This window comes from Eptesicus fuscus, chromosome 3 (genome assembly GCF_027574615.1).
Source record: "Eptesicus fuscus isolate TK198812 chromosome 3, DD_ASM_mEF_20220401, whole genome shotgun sequence".
Lineage (NCBI taxonomy): Eukaryota > Metazoa > Chordata > Mammalia > Chiroptera > Vespertilionidae > Eptesicus > Eptesicus fuscus.
The window spans coordinates 41,632,226-41,654,743 of NC_072475.1; the positions used below are offsets into that span (position 1 = coordinate 41,632,226).

At 48.9% G+C, this 22,518-nt stretch overlaps 1 protein-coding gene across 1 annotated transcript in view; it reads right to left on the minus strand.

Annotated features, from left to right (window-relative positions):
• Positions 1 to 2,084: 2,084 nt before the first annotated feature.
• The window catches only part of MCF2L2 (MCF.2 cell line derived transforming sequence-like 2), a 149,675-nt gene continuing 129,241 nt past the window's right edge, over positions 2,085 to 22,518 (minus strand). The window contains 4 exon segments of the mRNA XM_028146668.2: positions 2,085 to 2,194; positions 11,534 to 11,669; positions 12,120 to 12,208; positions 14,937 to 14,981. Of these exon segments, the coding sequence (XP_028002469.2) occupies positions 2,085 to 2,194; positions 11,534 to 11,669; positions 12,120 to 12,208; positions 14,937 to 14,981 (380 nt within the window).

Genomic DNA, 22,518 nt, shown 5'->3' on the forward strand with positions numbered 1-22,518 from the left:
GGCTGGGAGCCCGGGCGGGGGACTCCGGAGGGCTGGTGCTGCTGCACTTCGGCCTCACTCAGCACAGCTGGGTTTTCGTCTGAATGGCCCGAGGCTAATTCCTGGGCGGCTTCCTCCTTCTCTGGGGTGAGGTGCGAGAAGCCGGTGGTTTACATAGTGAGAAGTAGCTGAAAGGCCCTCCCTACGGGGGAGGGAACCACAAGTGGCCCTGGGGAGAAAGCAGGCCCTTCCATCTCAGGCTCTAGGGTTTGTGAGGGTGGGGGATGGGGTGTGGGGATACCCCTCTCCCCCAATTTGAAGGGCACCTGAGATCATATCTCCACCAGAGGTGGGGGTCTAAGGCAGCACCCGCCCATTCTCTCTTACGGTGGGTCTTCATTTTCCTGAAGACCTTGAATTAAGCCAGAGACGCCTCTCAGCCAGGAGACAGTCAGCCCCTCCGTCATGAGGGTGGGCAGGAGTCTTAAACAAGCTCAGTGGTTAGAGCATGGTCCGTCTCCGTGTGCTCACTAAATGTCTGAGGCAGCCACGGCCGCCTCACGTGGGGCCTCACCTGGTGAGGAGCAGGAGAAGCTGAGCTTGGAGTCAGGGAGATGTGGGTTAGAACCTGGCCTTTGCAACCCCCCAAGCTGTACGACCTTGGGTGACCCCGCGGAGCCTCGGTTTCTCCTGCTGTATAACCGAGAAAATAATGCCTGTTCCCAGGTGGTTTCACAAACCCAAAGTTCCTGGAACACAAAAACTACTCAGTATCTTTGAAAGGCAACCTTTTCATGTCTTATATCCTTCCTCTATTCAATTAGACAAAACAACGGAGGATCATCTCTCAGGCTTATGAGTCTGAGTGAAGAATATACATCCGTAGTCTATAGTATTACTATCAATAGAATGAGATCAACACAACACGGAGGTGTGTGTGTGTGTGTGTGTGTGTGTGTGTGTGTGTGTGTGTCACAATTCATCCCATAACAACGGTCTGTCTTGTTAAATGTTCTGTGTGCACTTAAGAAGACTGTTGCTGGGAAGGGGCCCTGGCCCTGAGCGGGTCTGCTAGGGCTGGCTGGTAGTGTGTGGGTGCTTGACTTCATGCAGGGAACATCTCACAACATGAGTCCAGGTGAGTTTTAGAGGACGTTTATTAAGGTGGGGACAGTGAAACAAGGAAGGACCTAGGACAGAAGAAGCAACAGGAGAGGGACTAGGTGGGGAAATGAGCCCAGGCTGGGCTGCTTGGGCTCACTGAGAAGTCAGAGAAAAGGGGCCTTAGAGACAGTTTCAAACCGAAACTGGTTTGGCTCAGTGGATAGAGCGTCGGTCTGCGGACTGAAAGGTCCCAGGTTCGATTCCGGTCATGGGCATGTACATTGGTTGCGGGCACATTCCCGGTGGGGGGTGTGCAGGAGGCAGCTGGTCGATGTATCTCTCTCATCGATGTTTCTAGCTCTCTATCCCTCTCCCTTTCTCTCTGTAAAATATCAATAAAATATATTTAAAAAAAAAAAAAGAGAGACAGGGTCAGGGGTAAGCCTGGGAGGAGCTTCCGCTGCCCATTGCTCCCCTGGTTGCAAGTCTCATAGGGACCCTTAGAGTTTAGGAGATTCGTGCCTGTGGGGATAGAAGCAGAGGGAAGAAGAAGGGGAAGAAAATGTTTTTCCTTAAGTTTCAGGTTAGATGTTGCCTTGTGAACTCAGCTCTCTCATGAGTTCAAGAAAAGTTGTGAATTTGTGTATTTTCCAGATTTTTTAAAATCTTGCAAGTATGAAGATAGTACTCCTTCCAGCTTTTTACATCTCAAGCAGAAGATACTATTTTTAACAGCAGCATGGAGTTCCAATTTATGTCAGAACAATACTTTATTAGCCAGCTTTTTATTATTTAATATTATATCTGTTATCCATTGTTGCTTAACAAATGACCCCAGAACTTAGCAGCTTAAACCAAACATTTATTATCTCATGATCACAAGCAGCTTAGCTGGGTTCTTCTGGCTCTGGGTCTCTCATGAGGTTTCAGCCATGAAATCAGCTGGAGCTGAAGCCGCTGGAAGGCCTGGCTGGGGCTGGAGAGCCCACCTCCCAGGTGGCTCATTCACGTGGCTGTGGGCGGGCGAGGGGCTTCAGTTCCTGCGTGTGGCTCTCGTCATGGGGCAGCTTCAGTGTCTTCTCAACACGGTAGCTGGCTTCTTCCACGGTGACTAACTCAAGAGGCAGAATGAGGAAGAAGGCAAAATGCTTTTTATAACCTGGTCTTGAAAGTCTGTTACCTTCGCTTCCACCACATTCTATTGATCAGAGTCACTGCTACTGCCCACACTCAAAGGGAGGAGTACCAATCTGGGGATGAATTTTAACACTACCACCGACATTTAGGTTGTTCCCCATCTTCCCCTACCTGTTTTCCCATTAAGAGCAATGTGAAAACAAACACCTGTCTATATCTATATATCTTTGTTGATTTGTTTACCATTAAAATAAATTCTTAGAAGTGGTATTGCTAGATCAAATGTATATGTTTTTTTTTTTTTTAAATATTCTATTGATTTTCTACAGAGAGGAAGGGAGAGGGACAGAGAGTCAGAAACATTGATGAGAGAGAAACATCCATCAGCTGCCTCCTGCACACTCCCCACTGGAGATGTGCCTGCAACCAAGGTATATGCCCCTGACCGGAATCGAACCTGGGACCCTTTAGTCCGCAGGCCGATGCTCCATCCACCGAGCCAAACCGGTCAGGGCATATACATATTTTAAATTTTGATAGCCATTGCAAATTGTTTCCTAAAATCTAGTACTAATTTACACCCTCACCAGTGGTGTATGACAGTATTGGTTTTGTTATAGTCTCTCCAATACTGGAGGTTATCAAAGTTATAAATGTTGGACTGTCTGTTAATGAAAAAAGATTATCTTATTGTTTTGCTGCTTTTTGTATATTTATTGGATTTTAAATTTCTTTCCTGTGTATATTCATGTCTTTTGCTCATTTCTTTTTCTATTGTTGTTATTATCTACACTAATAAAAGAGAAATATGCAAACTGACTGTACATCCATGACACCCACCAGCCAATCAGGAGTGAGCATGCAAATTAGCCCAACAAAGATGGCAGGTTAATTTGCACACACAGGCACAGAACAAAGACTGAAGGCTCCGGCCCGAGCGAAGACTGAATACTGAATACTGAAGATGACTGAAGACTGAAGAAGCTTGGCTTCTCCACTGCGGTCGGAGTGGAGAAGCCTCAAGGCTTGGCTTCTCTGCTGCGGCCGGAGCAGAGAAGCCAAGCCTCGCTGTGGCTGGAGCAGAGAAGCCTAGCCTCGAGGCTTGGCTTCTCCGCTGCGGCTGGAGCGAAGGCCTGGGTCCCAGGTGCCAGAGGAAAACCGGTGCCAGAGTCAGGAGAAAGAAGGCCTATTGCACAAATCTTCGTGCAATGGGCCTCTAGTCTATATATATAAAAGGCTAATATGCAAAGTGTCCCCTTGGGAGTTCGACCAGGAGAACAGGAGTTTGATTGATCGCTATGACTTGTGCTGACCCCCAGAGGGTGGCGCAGAACATAGTGGGAGACCAGCAGCGGTGGGGTGCTGAGGGAGTGAGGGAAGGAGGAAGCGGGGAGATGGGGAGGCGGGGAGGAGGGGAACCTGTTCGGCCCTAATTGCCAGGCAGGCCTAGGGAGCCTACCTGTGCATGAATTTCGTGCACTGGGCCTCTAGTTGTTATTGATTTGTAAAAGCTCTTTATGTACCAAGGAAATAGTCAGAGCCATATGTTTTAAAAATGTATTATGGCCCTGACCAGGTGGCTCAATTGGTTGGAGAGTTGTCCTGTGCACCAAAATGTTGCGGGTTTGATCCCCTGTCAGGGGACATGCCTACGTTACAGGTTCGATCCTTGGTTGGGGCATGTACAGGAGGCAACAGATAGATGGATCAATGCCTCTCTCTCTCTCTCTCCCCCACCACCTTCCTCTCTCTCTTAAACAAAAACAACAAATAAACATCCTCAGGTGAGATTTAAGAAAATGTATTTATGATTTTACTTTTTTCTACATATAAGTTTTTGCTTCTTACATAGCCTAATTAATTAAAATTTTCTTTTAGTTTTCTTACAGTTTTTGTCTGGAAAGACTTTACCCTATTCAACATTATATTTTAAATGCTTTGACTTTCATGATTCCTTTAAGTCACATATTTGAACAATATGAATTATATTGAGGGCTGAGGTAAACACTTATTTTTTCCACATTGCTATCCAGGGATCCCAGCAACACTTTCACACGTAATTTATCTTTTTTGTTGTTGTTGTTCAGAACTAATTTGAAATGCCTCTTTCCATACTCTAAACTCTGGGATGTATTTGGGTTCCATTTCAAGATTGTTATACTCTGTTCCTCTTATGTTTGTTTATTCCCATAGCACAGTAAGTCCTCACTTAATGTTAGAAATAGGTTCTTGGAAACTGCGACTTTCTTTTACCAGAGGCTCATTGATATAAACAAGAGTTAAGTCCTTATGACATATTTCTGGTTACAAAAACACCACAAAACTTCTAGATAAAGACCCCAAATACTTCTAATATTAAAGATTAAGATAAATGCGAACTATGCATACATTTAAGAAAGATGAATAAAAACATCACAAAACTTCTAAATAAAGACTCCAAATACTTCCAATGTTCAAGAGTAAGATAAATGTGAACTATCCATACATTTAAGAAAGATGAATAAAAACAAGGAAGATAACTATTTTCCAACCTGCTTCTTCCAGTTCAGGGTGGAGAGGGAGCTGGCGCCTACCCCTGCAGCTCAGGGTGCAAGGCAGGAGCCAGCTCTGGACGGGACGCTCGTCCACTCATACACACCTGTCCTCACTCAGACTGGGGCAACTTAATATGTTTTTATTGATTTTTAGAGAGAGGGGAACGTTGATGAGAGAGAGAAACAGCAATTGGCTGCCTCCTGCACATGCCCTGACTGGGAATCAAACCAGCATGGGACAAGGCTCAACCAACTGAGCCATACCAGCCAGGGCCTGGGACAATTTAGATACCTCACCTCAGGTGCAAATCTTTGGGATGGGGAGGAGACCAGAGTACCTAGAGAAAACCCACGCAGACATGGGAGAACCTGCAGACTCCATACAAACAGTGGCCCCGGGGCAGGAATCGATTTTTTTTTTTTAACAACATCAGTGAAACAACATTGAATGAAACATTGTTTGAGGACCCGCTGTATGTGTTCTCTGGCAAATTAAAATATTATGATATAAACCTATAGGTTTTGCTACTTTAATAGCCATATTCGAAAATTTACCCATAAATAACAACTGCTAGCAGATTAAAGATGCAATTGGTATTTTATAGAGAATCAGTGAAATTGTGTTGTATAAAGCTTTCTCTCCCCATCTGACAATAAACTTGGAACTCAAGAGGCACTTCATACATGATGAGGGGGTAAGCAATGCTAATGTGGTAATTGGAATCCTGGGTAGGAGTTGGGAGACCTGGATTCTAGTCCCTGCTCTGCTGCAGGCTGGCTGGGTGACACTGACACATAGCAATAAAATCGCAGGCGGGCAATGTCCTCCTCGCTACACTCGCAGCCCCTCTGGTAGCTGCTGTGGCCACGCAACAAGGCTTTCACTAAAGGAAGAGAAGGTGTGTGCCGTTTGTGGAGGGCGGGCCTTCCAACATTGCCCATGCCATCTGCCAAGTTCTCCCCGCTTGCTGCGAGTGGACATCGGACCCTCTCAGACTTGCTTTGGACTCTGCAGCCAAGAACAATGCTCTAGGGAATGGTGGGAAAACCAGAAGGAAGGAACCTGGGACACCAGATGACCCCGTGGGGCCACGCGGCCTGCATACCCAACCAGGGCTGTTTCGTGAGAAAGGATATTCTTTCAGTCACTATATTGCTTGATCTTTTTGTTACAACAGCTTAACCTTTCCCTTTACCCATACACACGGGATATTATAGTCCACAAAGAAAAGGGTTCAAATAAGCTTGGGAGATGATGAGTTTAACAAAAGTATACACACTTTCCTTTCTGCAAGAGTTCTCAGATCCTTTAATCTAGCTGGAACCGACTGAGAGAGGAACAGGCTATGTCATGTTTTAAACATGTATTTATTATTAGATAATGTTGTTGCTAAACTCTTACACTCTTCTGCCTATTCTACAAAATGTATTCTGGGAAATGCTGGTGTAGAGAATCTATGTTTCTAATTGTTCCCTAGTGCACGGCTGGTGTTTAGTGTGGACTCAGACTCCCGCCAGGTTTTACAGACCCAGGGCCACTTTTATTTTATTTTATTTTATTTTATTTTATTTTATTTTATTTATTTTTTGAGAGTATAAAGTTGTTTATTTTTTATTTTTTATTTTTTTAAATTTCTTTATTGATTAAGGTATCACATATTTGTCCTCGTCCCCCCATTTCCATCCCACCCCCCTCCCCACACATGCCCCCACCCCCCTGTTGTCCTTAACCACTGGTTGGGCTCATATGTCTGCACACAAGTCCTTTGGTTGATCTCTCCCTTTATCCCCACCCTTCCCTACCCTCCCCCCGAGGCCCGACAGTCTGATCCATGCCTCCTTGTTTCTGGGTCTGTTCTTGTTCATCAGTCTATGTTGTTCATTATTTCCCCTAGATGAGTGAGATCATGTGCTCTTAGAAATACACTTATAAGAACCGAAAATGAGACAAGCAATAATGGTTATGGTGACAGGCAAATGAATCGGTCTGTAGTGAGTTTCTTTCTGGGCCAACAGTTCTTTTGAGACCCAATTTCAATGTCCAACAGTTCCTTATGTGTACATGTCAGCACTGACATTTCAGTTCCCCAGGGCCACTTTTAGTGCAACTGCTTCAGCCAAAGCCCTGGCATTTGGGGCGACGCCCCAGCGACCTGTTGAACTCTGGGTCCCTCTAGTGGGCAACAGGCAACATTGTAAAGCCACGGGTGGTTTGAACAGGTTGTGAAAGGAGGATGGAGGACTTTATCTGATGGGTTTGGAGTCTTTTCCATGTATTTAAATGGAAAAATGACACAAACTTCGTTCACAGAGGAGCCACCTCCCCCGCCTTTACGAAGTCTATTTCCTGAGTGAGCAGTGTGTCCAGGCCCTGAGGCAGGGAAAGCAGTGTCTGCTGGGGACCTACTGTGTATCTGGCATGGCTTGACGAGAATTATTCCACTGTCCCACCCCACAGTCCACCACGAGCCCAGTTTTCTCTCAGAGGACACCTGCCAGCAGAGTAGCAAGGTGGGGCATGGACAAGGAGGCCGGATGGAAGGCCAGAGAGGACCACCCAGAGCACCTAGGGGAGACATCTGGGAACACCAGCCACGAGGCCTGGCATCGCACTGGCTCCTCTGGCCGCCCCCCTGGGATGTGAGGCTTGTGGAGAGGGTCTTCCTGGGGGGCCAGGGGGTTTGGGCACTTTGCACTCAGCCAGCACCGTCAAGTGTGATCATTTTCCAAGAGTCAGAAAACAACAACGGTCCAAAGGATGGAGAAAGCTTTGAGCTGTGTTTCTGTAATCAGTGGCTGGCTAATCAGTGGAAAAGGTGTTTCGGAGGATCCAAGTGATGTGTTTCCCGACTGTTCTAGTAGTCAGAACCCTGAGGATTCTTCTGTCCAGCTCTAGTTTTACAGATCCTCATTGAGAAACGCGTATCTTGTAGTTGATAATGGGAGAGGCCAAAGCAGAGAAGTCTGCTGAGAAACCTGCATCAAGACTGCCTGTAAGAAGCGTGAAAACATGCCAGCATAGATTATACTCTCTTGTGACTGGGTAGACATGTCCAGTGCTGTTCCTGCAGCAGAAGGCTCTGTGTGCTTTAAAAAAATCCCAATCTGTGACAATAGGATGCTGAAGGCCGGGGGGGGGGGGGGTGGGGGAGGAGGGGCAGGGCTGGAGGGGCTAAGTGGGGGGAAAAGGGGGACATATGTAATACTTTCAACAATAAGAATTATTTTTAAAAATCCCAGTCTGTGGATTCACAAGCTGGGTTGGGTCTAAAGCAGGTTCCCACCTTTGGGAAGGACATTCCCACAACCCTTCAACGGTTGCTGAGTGCAGGCAGAGGAGGTCAGGGCTGCTTATGCAGGAGCCTAACGAAGTTGCTCTGCAGAACCTCCCTGAGACCCCGCAGTGGCTCTTCTGTGCCTCCTCTGCAGCTGCCCTCACCTGTGAGTCACATCTGACCTCACCTCAAGTCACAGTTGGCTGGTCTCAATGCCCCTCCTTTTCTACAGATGTTTTAAGAAACAGGAACCAAAAGGTGGAGGGAGGTGGGACTCACCTCCAAGGGTACATGGGAAGGGGTGGCTGGACCAATGAGAAAGCCAGGAAGCAGCTGAAGAACTCCAGGAAGGGCAAGTCAGAGGGCCTTGCAAACTGTGGCTGGGGCGGTAAGATCAGGGAGCACACTGGCTCCTGATGTTTGTTACTTCCTACCCTCTTGCAGTCTGGCTGTGAGGCCTCCATGAGGCCGCATCTGTCAGCACCAGGTAATGGCAGCACCTTTCTGAGCCGGGTCAGTCCATCCTCCCTGCTGTGCGTGGCGTGCCTCTGTGCCTGTGCACCACCAGGGTGCCCTTCACCTGGAGAAAAACGCCCTGGAGGACCCAGCTCAGATGCCACCCCTTCCCCAACCACCGGATCAGCGGCAGGGCTCTGCGCCCTCAGAGCATCACACTGCATTGTGATGATCCGCTTCCACATCTGTCTCCCCCACTGGACTGAGCGCTTCGCACTCATCCTCACACCTCCCTGGTCTCGCTGGTGCAGCGCCTCCTGAGAACAGGGGTGCCCAGGAGGAAATGCCGTAGGTGTTGAGTAAAATGAGCGAATACATACATACATACATACATACATACATACATGCATGCATACATGTTTTAATGGTGAAAATGGAACAATGTGTGTTGGAAAATAATGCAGGTAAGAAGAAATAAAATTTCCTATAGATTTGGGAAGAACTTTATTTTGTTGTGCGAATAATAAATGTTGTCCACAAATCTGAAACTCACTCAATCAAGAAAGATACTCTGTTGTCAGGAAAGGAGGCATGAGGGGGCGGGCACAACATAGCTTAACTTTTTGAAAAATTTCAAAGAACACTCTGCAGGACGAAGGTGCCGACGGCCCCTCCTTGAGTAGCCTGTCCCTTAGCCTCTGCCCTCAGTCAAAGGGCTTTTTTTTTTTTTTTTTTTTTTTTTAATTGATTTTCTACAGAGAGGAAGGGAGAGGGACAGAGAGCTAGAAACATCATCGATGAGAGAGAAACATCGACCAGCTGCCCCCTGCACACCCCCCACCGAGGATGTGCCCGCAACCAATGTACATGCCCTTGACCAGAATCGAACCCGGGACCCTTCAGTCCGCAGACCGACGCTCTGTCCACTGAGCCAAACCAGTTTTGGCAAAGGGCTTTTTTTTTGAGCAAAGTGAGTCACTTTTTTTTGTTTTTCTTAAACCTAAGTGATATTCTTGAGCCCCACAGGAAACGCTCCTCCCCGTATTTGCTACCCACTCCATTCCAGAAACAAACCAAGGGACTGAAGACTCGGCCAAACCTCACGTCCAGCGAAAAGTTAAAATCAGATCAATTTTACTAACAATTCCAAAACTAACTCGATCCAAAACTAAAACTAAATAACTCCAGCGCCCAGCGTGCTGGGGGTTAGCTGGGATTTCTCAGCTTCGGGCCTGCGCTTCTGTTCTCTGCTCTGTGGTACTGGGCCACGCGCCATGCCCCCTTCACCAGCGGCTCCCTGTCCGGTTCAGCCCACAGGGCAGATGGATCAGAGGCTAGAGGAGGAGAGGGGCCACCCTCCTTCCCATGTGCCTGGGTTCCCGCTGGCGTTCCCCTGGCAACTGGTCTTCACCCTGGGATCCAAGGTGGTTCCCCCAAGCCCTCCACACCAGCCTCATCGCAGCCCTTCAGAGGCAGCAGCCACAGCCGGGAGCACCCCTCCTCTGCACCCAGCTCCTGGGACACCTGTCCCATCAGGCAGTGCCTTCTCCTCAGAGGGGAACCCCAGCCTCCCCTTCGTTCCCTCAGCTCTTGGGGGGAGAGCTGCTTCTTGCGGTTAGAATCTCCATAACATCTCATTATCACTTTTGATTTTCTCTTAAAAATCTCTACTAGTTGAATAATGATTCTTTATATTAAATTCTCTCTTAAAAGAACTGGTATAGTGTCTCTCTGTTGATTGGATCCTGACTGACAAATTCTAAAGTAAACAATTCTGAAAATAAAATGAATAAAAATACAGAACAGAAAAAAATTAAAATGGCAAAGACATAGCTGAAAAGAAGTAACTAAGAAAATGCAATAATTTAAAACAAAATAACTAAAAAACCTAAATGACAAAAATGTAAAAGTAAAAAACCCAGAACCCCAAATAACTAAACAACGGTGAAGATAAGTCACTTTAAAACTAAATAACTAGGAGGAAACCCTAAAATAACTAAAACCATTTTACTCTAAAGAGTATGTCAAATAACTAATTTGGAAATATAATTCTTAAAACGAAATAACTACAAGTAACTGAAAATGAGTAACTAAAAAACCGAATCTTTAAAATAAAAACATTATCAACAGGTCACTTTAAAGCTATGACCTTAAGTAACTGTAAAACTAAAAACTAATAAAAAAAAAAAAATAAATTCAAAAACGAGTAAATCTAAACAGAAACACGTCCGAAGTTAACTTGTAACCAACCACTCCTCTGTGGAACGAAACAAGCCTGGAACAAAGTTAACGCCAGCATCACCCCCTCCCCGCAGGGACCGGAGGCGGGGAGGCCGCGGGGGGAGGGGGGGGGGGGGAGGGCCAAGTCTTCCGCCCCGTCGGGTGGGGCGGCTCAGGTCCTCCGGCTCAGAGGAGCGGTTCTCAACGGACCCCGCCCCCCGCTACCCCCGCCCCCGTACCCCCGCTCCGGGAGGAATTGGGCAGCATCTGAAGGCAGTGTTTGATGGCCACAGTTTGGGTCAGTGGGTGCTGTGGCACCTGCGGGGAGAGGCGAGGCCAGGGATGCCGCTAAACACCCTCCAGCGCCCAGGACGATCCCCGTTGGGAACTGCCGGGTCCCGCACGCGCGAACCCGGGGACCCCGGGCTGCCCGTCTCCTTAGCGCAGGCCTCCGCGAGTCCGCACCGGGCCCCGCGCTCGCGCAGGGTTCTCCGTGGGCGGGGCCGGGGCGGCCCCCGAGTCCCCGGGAAGGCGGCCCTGGCCCGGGCTGGGGAGGCGGGTCCGCGGGCTCCGAGGCCCCTCCGCGGAGGACGGCCCGGGCGGCTCTGCGGAGCCGGGAGGCGCGGCTGTCTGGAAGGAGGGCCAGTTTTCTGGGGAGCCCCCCCCCCCCCCCGGGCAGCCCGCCCTCGCCCGCCCGCGCTGCGTCTGCCCAGACATTAGTCATCTCCCCGCAGGGCCGAGACCCCACCCCTCCCCCGTTTCGCCCATTGCCCTGGAATCCCACGAAGCAAGTCCGAGAGGCGCTGGCTACTGCGTTCGCGTACCCACCTCTCTCCCTCGGCCACACTCGCGTGTCCTTCTAATCGCCACCTCCCGTTTCTCCCTGGACGCGTTCTCCCGTGTCCAGAGCAGCCTTGGGGGGACAGGTGTCACAACTGTCGTCCGACTGGAAAAGTCCCGAGAGCTGGAAGGGCGGGGGCAGGGGTGCACCCCCAGAGTTAGCTGGGGTGCCAGGCCCGGCCCACGCGCGGATTCCCCCTGGCAGAGCGGGTGCACCCCGGCTCGCCCACCCAGGATCGCCCACGGGGCCACTCAGGGTCCCGACAGGCGTCCCCCTCACTCCCGCCAGAAACCAGCGCGTCGCTAAGGAGCCGGTGTGTGTGTGTGTGTGTGTGTGTGTGTGTGTGTGTGTGTGTGTGTGTGTGTGTCGGGTGCGGGGAGGGAGGACGCGCTGGGCTGCGAGGTCCGCGCCCCTTTGCAGAGGCCGTGGCCTCAGCTTCCCGGACGAGGCCAGGTCCTGAAAGGGGAGAGTCAGGGAAAGGAGGGCGAGGGGGCGGGAGAGGAAGAGGCGGCCGGGGAAGCTGCGGAACAGGAATGAGGGAGAACGGGCAAGAGGTGAGAGGAAATACATTACACCCAGAGCGCTGCTCTCCTTCTCCATGTCTTCTGCCCCTTCGCCTTCTTCAAAGGCGTCCGCGGAGATGCACGCCCCGCTGGAGCAGCCTGGGGGGAGAAGGGGAGAACGTGGGCGGGCTGTTGGGGAGAGGGTGGGAGAGGGGGGGAGAGGGGGGGAGGGCCCTGCTGCCAGGGAGGGGCAGCGCCTGTCCCAGGAGCCCGTACTCCCACCTCTAACCCCTACCCTCCCGGGGCGCACCGCTTCCCCTGGGTGGGGAGGGGTGGGTCTGCGATCTCCAGGTTCCCTTTCCAGCTCTGAATTCTGTAACTGTGACTGAGAAGTCGTGTCCACGCTGCTCATAGCCCCCCTTCCTGTTCTCCCAGAAAAAAAAACAAACAAAAAAACCTCTCTCCCTCTTTTTGTGCCTGACTACCTCTCCACCCGCCTCCCTTTCTTGCTCTTGCTTCTCTCCCCTGGTGACTGCCCATTTCCTTAGCAGCCGCTGCCAATGTCACTGCACCGCCCCTGAGGAAATCAGGGGGCCAGTGGCACATCCCGCCTCTCTCTCCAATGAATGGATTAATTAACCAACAGTCACCGCTGTGCACCTGCTGTGTGCCCAGGGCTGGGAGACGCTGTGGAGGCTGCTCGCGCCTGGGGGCATGTCAGGACAACTGTGTCAGGGCCTTAGCCCATTTTACAGATGAAGAAACTGAGATAAAAGAGGAATAATCACTTGGAGAAATTCCCTTGGCCCCTACGTAAGCACTGCAGCTGGAGTCTACAGCATTCCTGCTCTGCTCCACACCGCTCACCGGCAGGCTACGGAGGCAGCAGGAAGATGCCACGTGGCAGCCCCAGGCCAGTGTCAGCCTAGTGGGCAGAGGGACCTGGAATCTGGCGTATGGCTGGAGAATTTCCGTTTGGTGAGAACGCAGAGGGAGGGGGCCACACACGCGGAGGGAGGTCCTTCTGGGCAGAGTAATGGCCTTGAAGGGGAGCAGAAGGAGCCTGCAGCTGGGGGTGCACTGGAGGCTCATTATCTGGGGGAGCAGCCAGTGGTCATGTGGGAGGTCCCCAACCTGCTACCCGGAGTCCCCCCAAACTGTGTTCTGGGGCCCAGGGCCCCCCAGGGCAGGCCAGTGGGGGCTGTGTGAGCAGCATGGGAGCTGCCGCCAGCCCCCTCCTAGAGGCCTCCAGGAACCCTGGTTTAATTCCTGGTCCCAGCACGTGGTAGGGGTGAGGCAGTTGAGGGTAAAATGAGAGACTGATTCTGGGAGATGCCTCCCACCGTCCTCCATATGTGACTCAGGGGCATCTGCTGTGACCCCTAGAGGTGCCTCTTTAGGGCGATCATCCCACCCCCCGGGATGCCTATGCCAGGAGCAGACTGTGAGAGAAGGTATGTTGGTCCTGCAGGCAGACTGTAGGGGGCATGGGAGCAGCCAGGCCCTGGGCCACACCCTGGGCTGGATCTCCGGGGTCCATGGTCTCAGTGCCCAGACAATGCTGCTTCCAGAGACCAGAAAGCCACCCGCTGGGAGGATGGGGGTGGGGGTTCTGGCCTCCAGCAGCTGTAGAACCCCCACAGCCTGCGGTGGGCATGGCTGGAGGCAACTTGGGAACTGAAAGACCTGACAAGTTCCAGCTCCTTCTAAGTGCACCTGAAGGGAGATGCAAATTTTACACCCCAACACAACGCACCCACATAAGTGCATTTATAAAGTGAAACACAAGTTTATGGAACTATATTACTCTCACAATGTGTGATGTCTTTATTCTATTCAACACTCATTATTTTTAAAAAAATATATTTTTATTGACTTCAGAGAGGAAGGGAGAGGGAGAGAGAAATAGAAACATCACTGATGAGAGAGAATCATTGATGGGCTGCCTCCTGCACGCCCCCTACTGGGGACAAAACCCAGGCATGTGCCCTTGACCAGAACTGAACCTGGGACCCTTCAGTCCGCAGGCTGACGCTCTATCCACTGAGCCAAACCGGCTAGGGCTCAACCGTTATCATGTCCTATTCTGCCCTACTCTGGGAGATAGAGGAGGAAAGGGGCTGTGGGAGGGGGTGGGTCGCCCACAATCATCTCACAAGATCTTTTGAGGGAGAGTTTCTTCTGAGACCAACTGCAGATGCTCTGTGTGTGATCTCAGGTGTCTCCCCCAAGGGCCCTGGGCTCTGGGCAGCAGAGACAAAGCCCTATTCACCCTGTATCCCCCCTGACTCCTGGGAGAAACCAGACTTGGTAGGACCTGGCAAACCTTGGAGAAAGCCCCTCCGTCAAAGCCCCTGGTTTTACAGGGAGGAAAGTGCAGCTCGCGGGCTGCCGTTGCTGTACCTCTGTCACGCCCACATTTCACCCCTTCCTCCTGGGCTCCCTGGCCATGGGCTCTGTGGCACTGAGCGTCTTGGGTACGAAGCCTTGGGTACTGCGGAGGTGGCAGCGCTGAGGGGACCCCAGAATCTCGGTCCCAGGGCCTGGCAGGTCACAGGCACATGACTGAACAGGTGAGACCCCCAGTGCCCGGTGGGGGGAGCGGGGGCTTTGGAGTCAGACCCGAGAGCAGTTCTACTTCGCCAAGCGCTCACGACTGTGAGATCGCGGGTAAGCCACTTCACTTCTCTGAGCATCAGCTCCTTGTCTCTAAAATGGGGGTGATAGTGTCTATTCTGTAGGGTTGGTGTGAGAAAAATGTTTACAGATGTCTGGCACATGGTAGGAATTTAACAGACAACACGGTGATGGTTGCTGTTAATCGTAATTACAAGGACACTTCAGAGAAGCTCTCAGAACAGCACTCCAAGAGGCCATTGTTACTCACATTTGGGGGAGGTTTGTCTGCCATTGTCTTCATCCTCATAAACATCTGGGGGAGGAAACAAATTATAAAGGTAATAAATAAATGGCTTTAAAAAGGAAACACAGAGCACACACACACACACACACACACACACACACACCAGAGAAACCACTCCAAACATATAGGCCCCGGACAGATGTTCCATTGGAGTACAGCAATACTTTAAGTGATGGTTGCATTCTTAGAAAATGAGCCGAATGGTACGTTGGCTCCAGTACCAGCCAAGGCCTGGCAGCATGTTGGGAAGATACGCCCCAGTTCATGCACCGGAATAAGCATAAAGCAGATTGGTGGAGAAGGACAAGAAGGATGGGGGAGGTGGGCCATGAAAACGCACGCTGGTAAGGACTGGGGTGGCCGCCCTTCCCTCGGTGGGCGGTCTCTGTAGCACAGAGCACCTACCTCCTAAATGGTTTGGGGGGTTTAGGTTTAGTTTTAGCACTTAATGTTTAAGAATCCTACTCTTTTCGTTTGCTTAAACTACTGAATGAAGTTTATTAACAAGTGAACCCATTGGTGAGTTTCAATGTTTTTTTGGCAAATTACCAATTTTGGCGATGAAACTATGGCTTTTCCCTTGCTGTCCACTAGATGGCACAAAGGGACCGCTGTAGCTCCAGCGAGTTCAGCGGCAGCTCCTACCCCACAGGGCAAACTATTTTATTTTCCTTTAAACTAGCCTTTTCTCCATTCTTTACAATTTGCCATAGCTTTTCAAGGACCATCTCTATCACATGTTATCTTTCGCAACTAGTTCCCCACATTCGTTCCTCCAGGGGCTTGGGCATTACTTTAAGGCAGCTCTCCACCACCACCACCCCATCCCCCAAGTGAAAATGATGTACGTCAGCTTATGTGATAGAGAGGGTCCTTAAAAAGCTATTTCAAATTGTAAAGAATGGAGAAAAGGCTAGTTTAAAGGAAAATAAAATAGTTTGCCCTGTGGGGTAGGAGCTGCCGCTGAACTCGCTGGAGCTACAGCGGTCCCTTTGTGCCATCTAGTGGACAGCAAGGGAAAAGCCATAGTTTCATCGCCAAGATAATATGCTAACAAAATGCCTAAATCATCTCATTTAATCCTCACAGAAAGACTGTACAGCGTTACCTCCATTTTATAAAATAAACGATGAAAAGACCTTAAGCACAAAGAGGTTAAGTAATTCACCCAAAGAGATGGAGCTGGATTTGAGCTGGGTCTGTAAGCCTTCAGTGCTCGAACCCTTAACTGTTGTGCTGTGCTGCTCACTAAGCTCCTTCTTGGCCATCTAGGGGTTAACGCAAGGGGTCACTTTCTGCCTAACCCATCCCAGTAGCTCTCCCGCGTTCACAAAGGAGCTCTCCCTAGGATGTTTCCGTGGGTACTAGGCTGGAAAGATACCGTTTGCTTGGTGGCCCAGAGTGTGAACTTGGACATCTAGGCCAGTCTATATCTGAAGCTCCCATTTCCTTTGCAAACCTGTCTTTGGCCCAAAGGAAGGGAATCACTCCTAAGCATTCAATCAATTGTTCTCAGATTTCACGAATTCTTGTGGTGTGCCTCCCTCCCACCTTCTTTCCCTTCCTTTCTTGCCAGCTTCTAGGGAAGTCTGAGCTGGCTGTCTTAGTCTTTCAGAGCTACTAGGAACTGGAGTCAAAGAAATGTTACAACTGGGAAACCACCTCTAGCTCAACAACCAGATGCTCTCAAATGTCTGGGTTGGAGTAAGCCCACAGAGGGGTGGTAGGTGGGAGGACAAGCTGATGTGTCTAGTTGAGCTTAGTCAAAGCCTTGCCCATTTCCTCAGAGATTTGATGTGAATTTTTCAGTAAGACTAAAATACAAAGCTCCCCCTCCCCCCCAATTTGTATGGCTCCAAATTTTTTTAAAATATGCATTTTTTTATAGACAAAATGTCTGAGGCGAAATATTTACAGTGGTTATCTAGGTTATGTCTGATTTGCATTTCTGTATATTTTAAACTTTTGATAATCTACATATATATTCTTTTTATAAGTAGAAAAGGAAACTTAAAATAGTTAAAACCAATTGGTCAAGCATCTAAAATAACCTGCAATCTCACCAGAAATGACTGTTTGCTAGAACTTATTTTCTTCATCATGAGAGTGCATGAAATAAGTTTTGAACAACAATAAGGTAATAATAAAAATAATGAAAGTAACTACATTATCTAGATCTAAAAGGAAACCCCACAGGTATCAGCAAACAACCCTTAAGTGCTACACTAGAGTGTTTACAGGTATTAAAGCAGTTCTTCTCACCACCAAGACCCTGAGGGACCAGACAAGGGACCCACAATTAGGCCTGCACCCTGCACAGGGGGACGGGGGAGATACGGGGATCGGAGGGAGGGGGAGCTGTGCCTTAAAAGGGTCAGTAGACAGTCTCTTCCTCTGATATCTTCGTGGCAGAATGGTTATTCAAATGTGATGTATCCTTCAAAGGCCAAGGCTTTGCAAATCGGGGACAGAAACTGAATTCAGAATTCAGGATTTTCAGCACAACTCAAGCTAGTAAAATACTGCTACTTAATTCTTTTACGTTCACCAGTAGCACCAGGAATAGCATGTTCATCTGTTCTGTGACTGTTCCTCCTGAAGTTGCTTGGGTTCTCAGGAGAATTCCCACCCTACAGGCTTCCCCCACCCAGGCCTTACTGCTACTGGCATGAGGAATCCTATCACCATGTCCTCACGCCAGTAGACTGGCGGGCAGAGAAAGCAGTTGCTACCCTGGAGGAACTAACTGATCATCATGAGGATGTCGGCTGTTACTAGAGGAAGTTGTCTGGCACCAGGACATTTTACAACCCTCCCACGCCATCACTTGTAACTGTAAATGAGCAAATGAACAAGAACAATGGCCAGACAAGAGTCTGGGGCGCCCACTACACATGTCACTAGCAGAATTGCCAGAGAAGGAGGGGGATGTGGAATTAGTGGGAGGAGATGATGACTGAAAGACAGAATCCAAGGACCAACTGCAGCAGCAGGAGGGAGGCAGAGATTTAAGTAGGACTCTTACTCTGCCCCCTGGTGGCAATATTCTTCTTGGGAACCACTCCCTCTAGATCCACTGAGACTGAGATTGCAGGGACGGGGAGGACAAATTCCCCATGTGGATATTTGACAGGAGTGTGATAATGAATAAGGTCACAACTCATTTGACCTCTTGGCTCCCAGATTCATATATTCTGCCTCGTGGGGGCCTGGTGACATTGGTCTAAGGTTAGCATCCCCACCCCGCAGTGTCATGCCCAATGCTGCTGCTCATCCTCACTTTCCAAAGGCTACTCCACGGCTCTGACAGGCCGGCTCTTCTGAGCGGGGTGATGTGTGGTAGGACCGGTGGGTCCATTCTGTGATCTATGCACACGCTGCGTCTCTCCATCAAAGCAATGGAGACACCACGCGAGTCCCTGCAGTGATGCTCACTGAGGCACTGTGGGCAGGAAAGCACACGGGTCAACCCCACTCAGGGTGAATCGCTGTACTTTCCAGCCTGGAGGGGGTCTCATGAAATCAACTCATGGGATGGTATCCAGCTGGGGCTCAGCTTAGATCTCCGTGCTGGTGGTTGGACAGTCAACAGTGGAATTGTTACATCAGCCTTGATGGCAGGGAGCCCATGCTGCTGGACCCATGCACGGCCTCCCATTCTGCTGCCAAGACCTCTCTACATAGAAGCCCACTGTGCGGGCACTGGGTGCTGACGGAAAAGCTGGCTGGCACTTGCTGGCTAAGCCATCCAGTGACCTCGGTTGTTTGGTACCTTTTCTGCAATGGATATTCTCTGGTGGGCATTAATGCATGATTCAAAGATCCTCACGTTTTGAGCTTATGTCCATACGTCTATGGGCCTCTTCCCAGTCAGATCATGTTGTAATTTGATGTTAGTTATTGTTCTGGAAGAGGTGAGGATTTTTCTGCATAATCTTGGGGGGCGAGGGGAGGAGAAGGGTTTATCTTCCAACGAGGGAGAGTGGGCCACTTCTGCCAGCCCATGGGAGCAAGGACATGTACCCACATTCCTCATCCCAAGTTTTAGGGCCCCATGTCTTTCCTACCAGGGCCTGCCTTACCTGCTCATCTCTTGCACTAGGAGCCCACTATGATCAGGCAGCAGACTTGCCTTGGCTGGGAATTCATCCTTCTCTCAAGTACTGTGCTATAGGAGATAAGGGGCTGAACATTGGCAGAGAGGTCCTTTGAGTCTCATACTGTGCTTCTCAGTTGCTGATTAATCTGAGCCTGTCACTCTTTTCAATGCATCAGTGGTGCTCAGCAAAAGCATCCCAATTCCACAGTCCTGACCGTTGATATTTCCCCCAAACCTCTCAGACACTGCACCAGCTGTCCACCTACTTCCGATGCCAGGTCACCCCAGGTGAAGGTCTAAGCCAGTGGTCGGCAAACCGCTGCTCACGAGCCACATGCGGCTCTTTGGCCCCTTGAGTGTGGCTCTTCCACAAAATACCACGGCCTGGGCGAGTCTATTTTGAAGAGGTGGCGTTAGAAGAAGTTTACGTTTAAAAAAATTTGGCTCTCAAAGGAAATTTCAATTGTTGTACTGTTGATATTTGGCTCTGTCGACTAATGCGTTTGCCGACCACTGGTCTAAGCAAACGGACTGCTACAGCCGGCCAGGAACCAGGGCTATCAATAGCACCTGCCACTCACGATGGGGTGGCCAGCAAGTAGCCCAACACCGGAATCCCATCCTTTCCAGGACCTTTACTGGTGCTAACAGCCTCAGGTCAGGTTTCTCAGAAGCAGATTATGCAAGCAAGTTATAGAGAAAGGGCTTTTAGATGAAACTGTTAGGCAATGAGGGCAAAAGACAGAGAAGGAAAGAAGCCAGTTATAGGCGTGGGTTCCGTTGACGTCTAGCATCAGCCTGATGCCCTGGAAAACCCTGGAGCAGGTATGGTACCACAAATGTCCCATCTTGAGGCAGATGAGTCATTCAGTCATTGGCTGGTGCTAGTTATTGTTCTAGAAGAGGTCGGGAAGGGATGTGGGACACATCCCTTACAGGAGACCATAACCTCTGAGGAAGTGCCTGGTGACGGAGTTCTGGGGCAATTCTCAGAATGCCACAGCGGTGAGCTGTTAGCAGCTAACCTCACAGCGGCTGGAGAGTGGGTGCCCCCGCCTGATGGAAAGAATTGGGCAAGGTGTCAACAGCCTCTTCTGTACCACTGCGTGTGGGCTTTCTTTTTTTAAAGAAAAAAAAATTAATAGAGTTTAGTTTTAGGTTTACGGAAAATTGGAGCAGAAAGTACAGATAATTCCCGTATAAACCATGTCCATTCTCTCCTCACACAGCTTCTCCTATGTTAACATCTTGTGCCCAGCCGGTGTGGCTCAGTGGTTGAGCTTCGACCCATACACAAAGAAGTCACCGGTTCAATTCCCAGTCAGGGCAGGCACAGGCCCCGGTTGCAGGCTCTATCCCCAATGGGGGGTATGCAGGAGGCAGTATGTTGCTCTCTCATCAACATTTCTCTCTCTCTCTCTAAAAATCAAGAAAAAACATATTAAAAAAAACACACATCTTGCATTAAGGTGATACATTTGTTACAATTGGTAAACCAATACCGATGCATGTTAACTGAAGCCCATAGTTTACATTAGGGTTTATTCTTTGTGCCCATAGTTATGGGTGATGACCAATGCATAGTCCATCATTATGTCATGCAAAATAGTCTCATTGCCCTAAAACTCTCCTGTGCTCCATCTATCTATTCGTGCCCCCGCCCCCAAATGCCTGGTAACCACTGATCTTTTCACTGTTTTTATACTTTTGCCTTTTCCAGAATGTCATGTAGATGGAATCATACAGGATATAGCCTTTAAAAACTGACTTCTTTTTACTTAGCAATATACATTCAAGTTTCCTCATGTCTTTTGTGACTTGATAGCTCATTTCTTTTCGTTGCTGAATAATATCTCATTGTATGGATGTACTCTAGTTTGCTACTCATTTGAGTAAATACCAAGGAGTTAGATGGTGGGGCCATACGGCAAAGCTATCTTTAGCTTTTGTAAGGCACTGCCAAACTGACTGTACCATTTTGCATTCCCACCAGCAATGAATGAGAGTTCCTGTTGCTCCATATCCTCACCAGCATTTGTGAATATTTTCAGTGAATTGTACTACTTTTCACAACGTAACTGTTTTTTTGTGGGTTTTTGTTTGAGGTTTGGTCAATCTCCTGACGAGCTGACAGTTTGTATGAACCTAACCAGTGAAAGCATCACCAAAGCTCACGTGGACTTAATAGTCATCCCACTGTTGTTTTTCTGTCTTCTAAAACCATCCTGCTTTCCTAGCACTGAAAGTGTGTGCATGCATGTGTGCGCACACACAGCTACACACAGACATATGGACACATCGGTTCAAATCCACATCCTTATGCTTGGGATGAAGGAGAAGTTGAACTCTATCAATTTGCTCACATCTGCAGATTGTAGATTGTGGCCATCTTGGCCCTCTGTTCTTAAGCAAAGGGTCTTTGAAAGCTCTCTCTAAGGGATTCTTGGCACATGAAAAAAAGAGAAGCTAAATGTCTGAAGAATAAAACATACTCTATGACCAGGTAAGGCTGCTGGCTCAGTTTTCTAACAGTTTTTGATAATCGGAAGAGTCTCCTGTTACATAAATAACCTATAGGCTGAGAATGGAATTCTGAGTATATACTTTACTCATCTGTAGGGCCCTCCGAAAGAGGAGTCCAATACCAGGGGTCGGTCTTCCTTCATTTCAAGGTTTTCAAAATAGAAAAGGAAGCTGGGATGTGGCTTGATCTGAGACAGTATTGAGGGATAAAGCCAATTATTTAGGAGATAAAAATATGATTTTACCTTTTTTTTTAAAAAAAAAGTTTTCACAAGCCAATACAAAGTATCCATGGAAAACAATATATAAAAATTCCACATTGAGGTAGGATAGTGAGAAGCTAGGAAAATTCTTGGGCAAGTGGAATGGGGAAACTGAGACAGATGGCTGAACAAACTGGTCAAGTAATTTACAGTCAGATAATAAATCTCAAGGTCTTATCTTCCCTAACCAAGGACACTTAGGAGTAAATGGTTTACACATTCCAGGCTGTGCTGGGACACACCTGCCTCGGTCCCTCTTCAGTGACGTTGTTGTTTTTTATACTCATCGGAGGATATGTTTATTAATCTTTTTTCTTTTTCTTTTTAGAGCAGTAGTTCTCAACCTTTCTAATGCTGAGACCCTTTAATACAGTTCTTCATGTTGTGGTGACCCCCAACCATAAAATTACTGTTATGAATCATAATGTAAATATCTGTGTTTTCCGATGGTCTTAGGCTCTACAGCAGCAGTTCTCAACCTGAGAACCGCTAGCAGGGTCGCCTAAGACCATCGGAAAACACAGGTATTTACATTATGATTCATAACAGTAATTTTATGGTTGGGGGTCACCACAACATGAGGAACTGTATTAAAGCGTCGCGGCATTAGAAAGGTTGAGAACCACTGTTTTAGAGAGAGAGGAAGGAAGAGAGAGGAAGG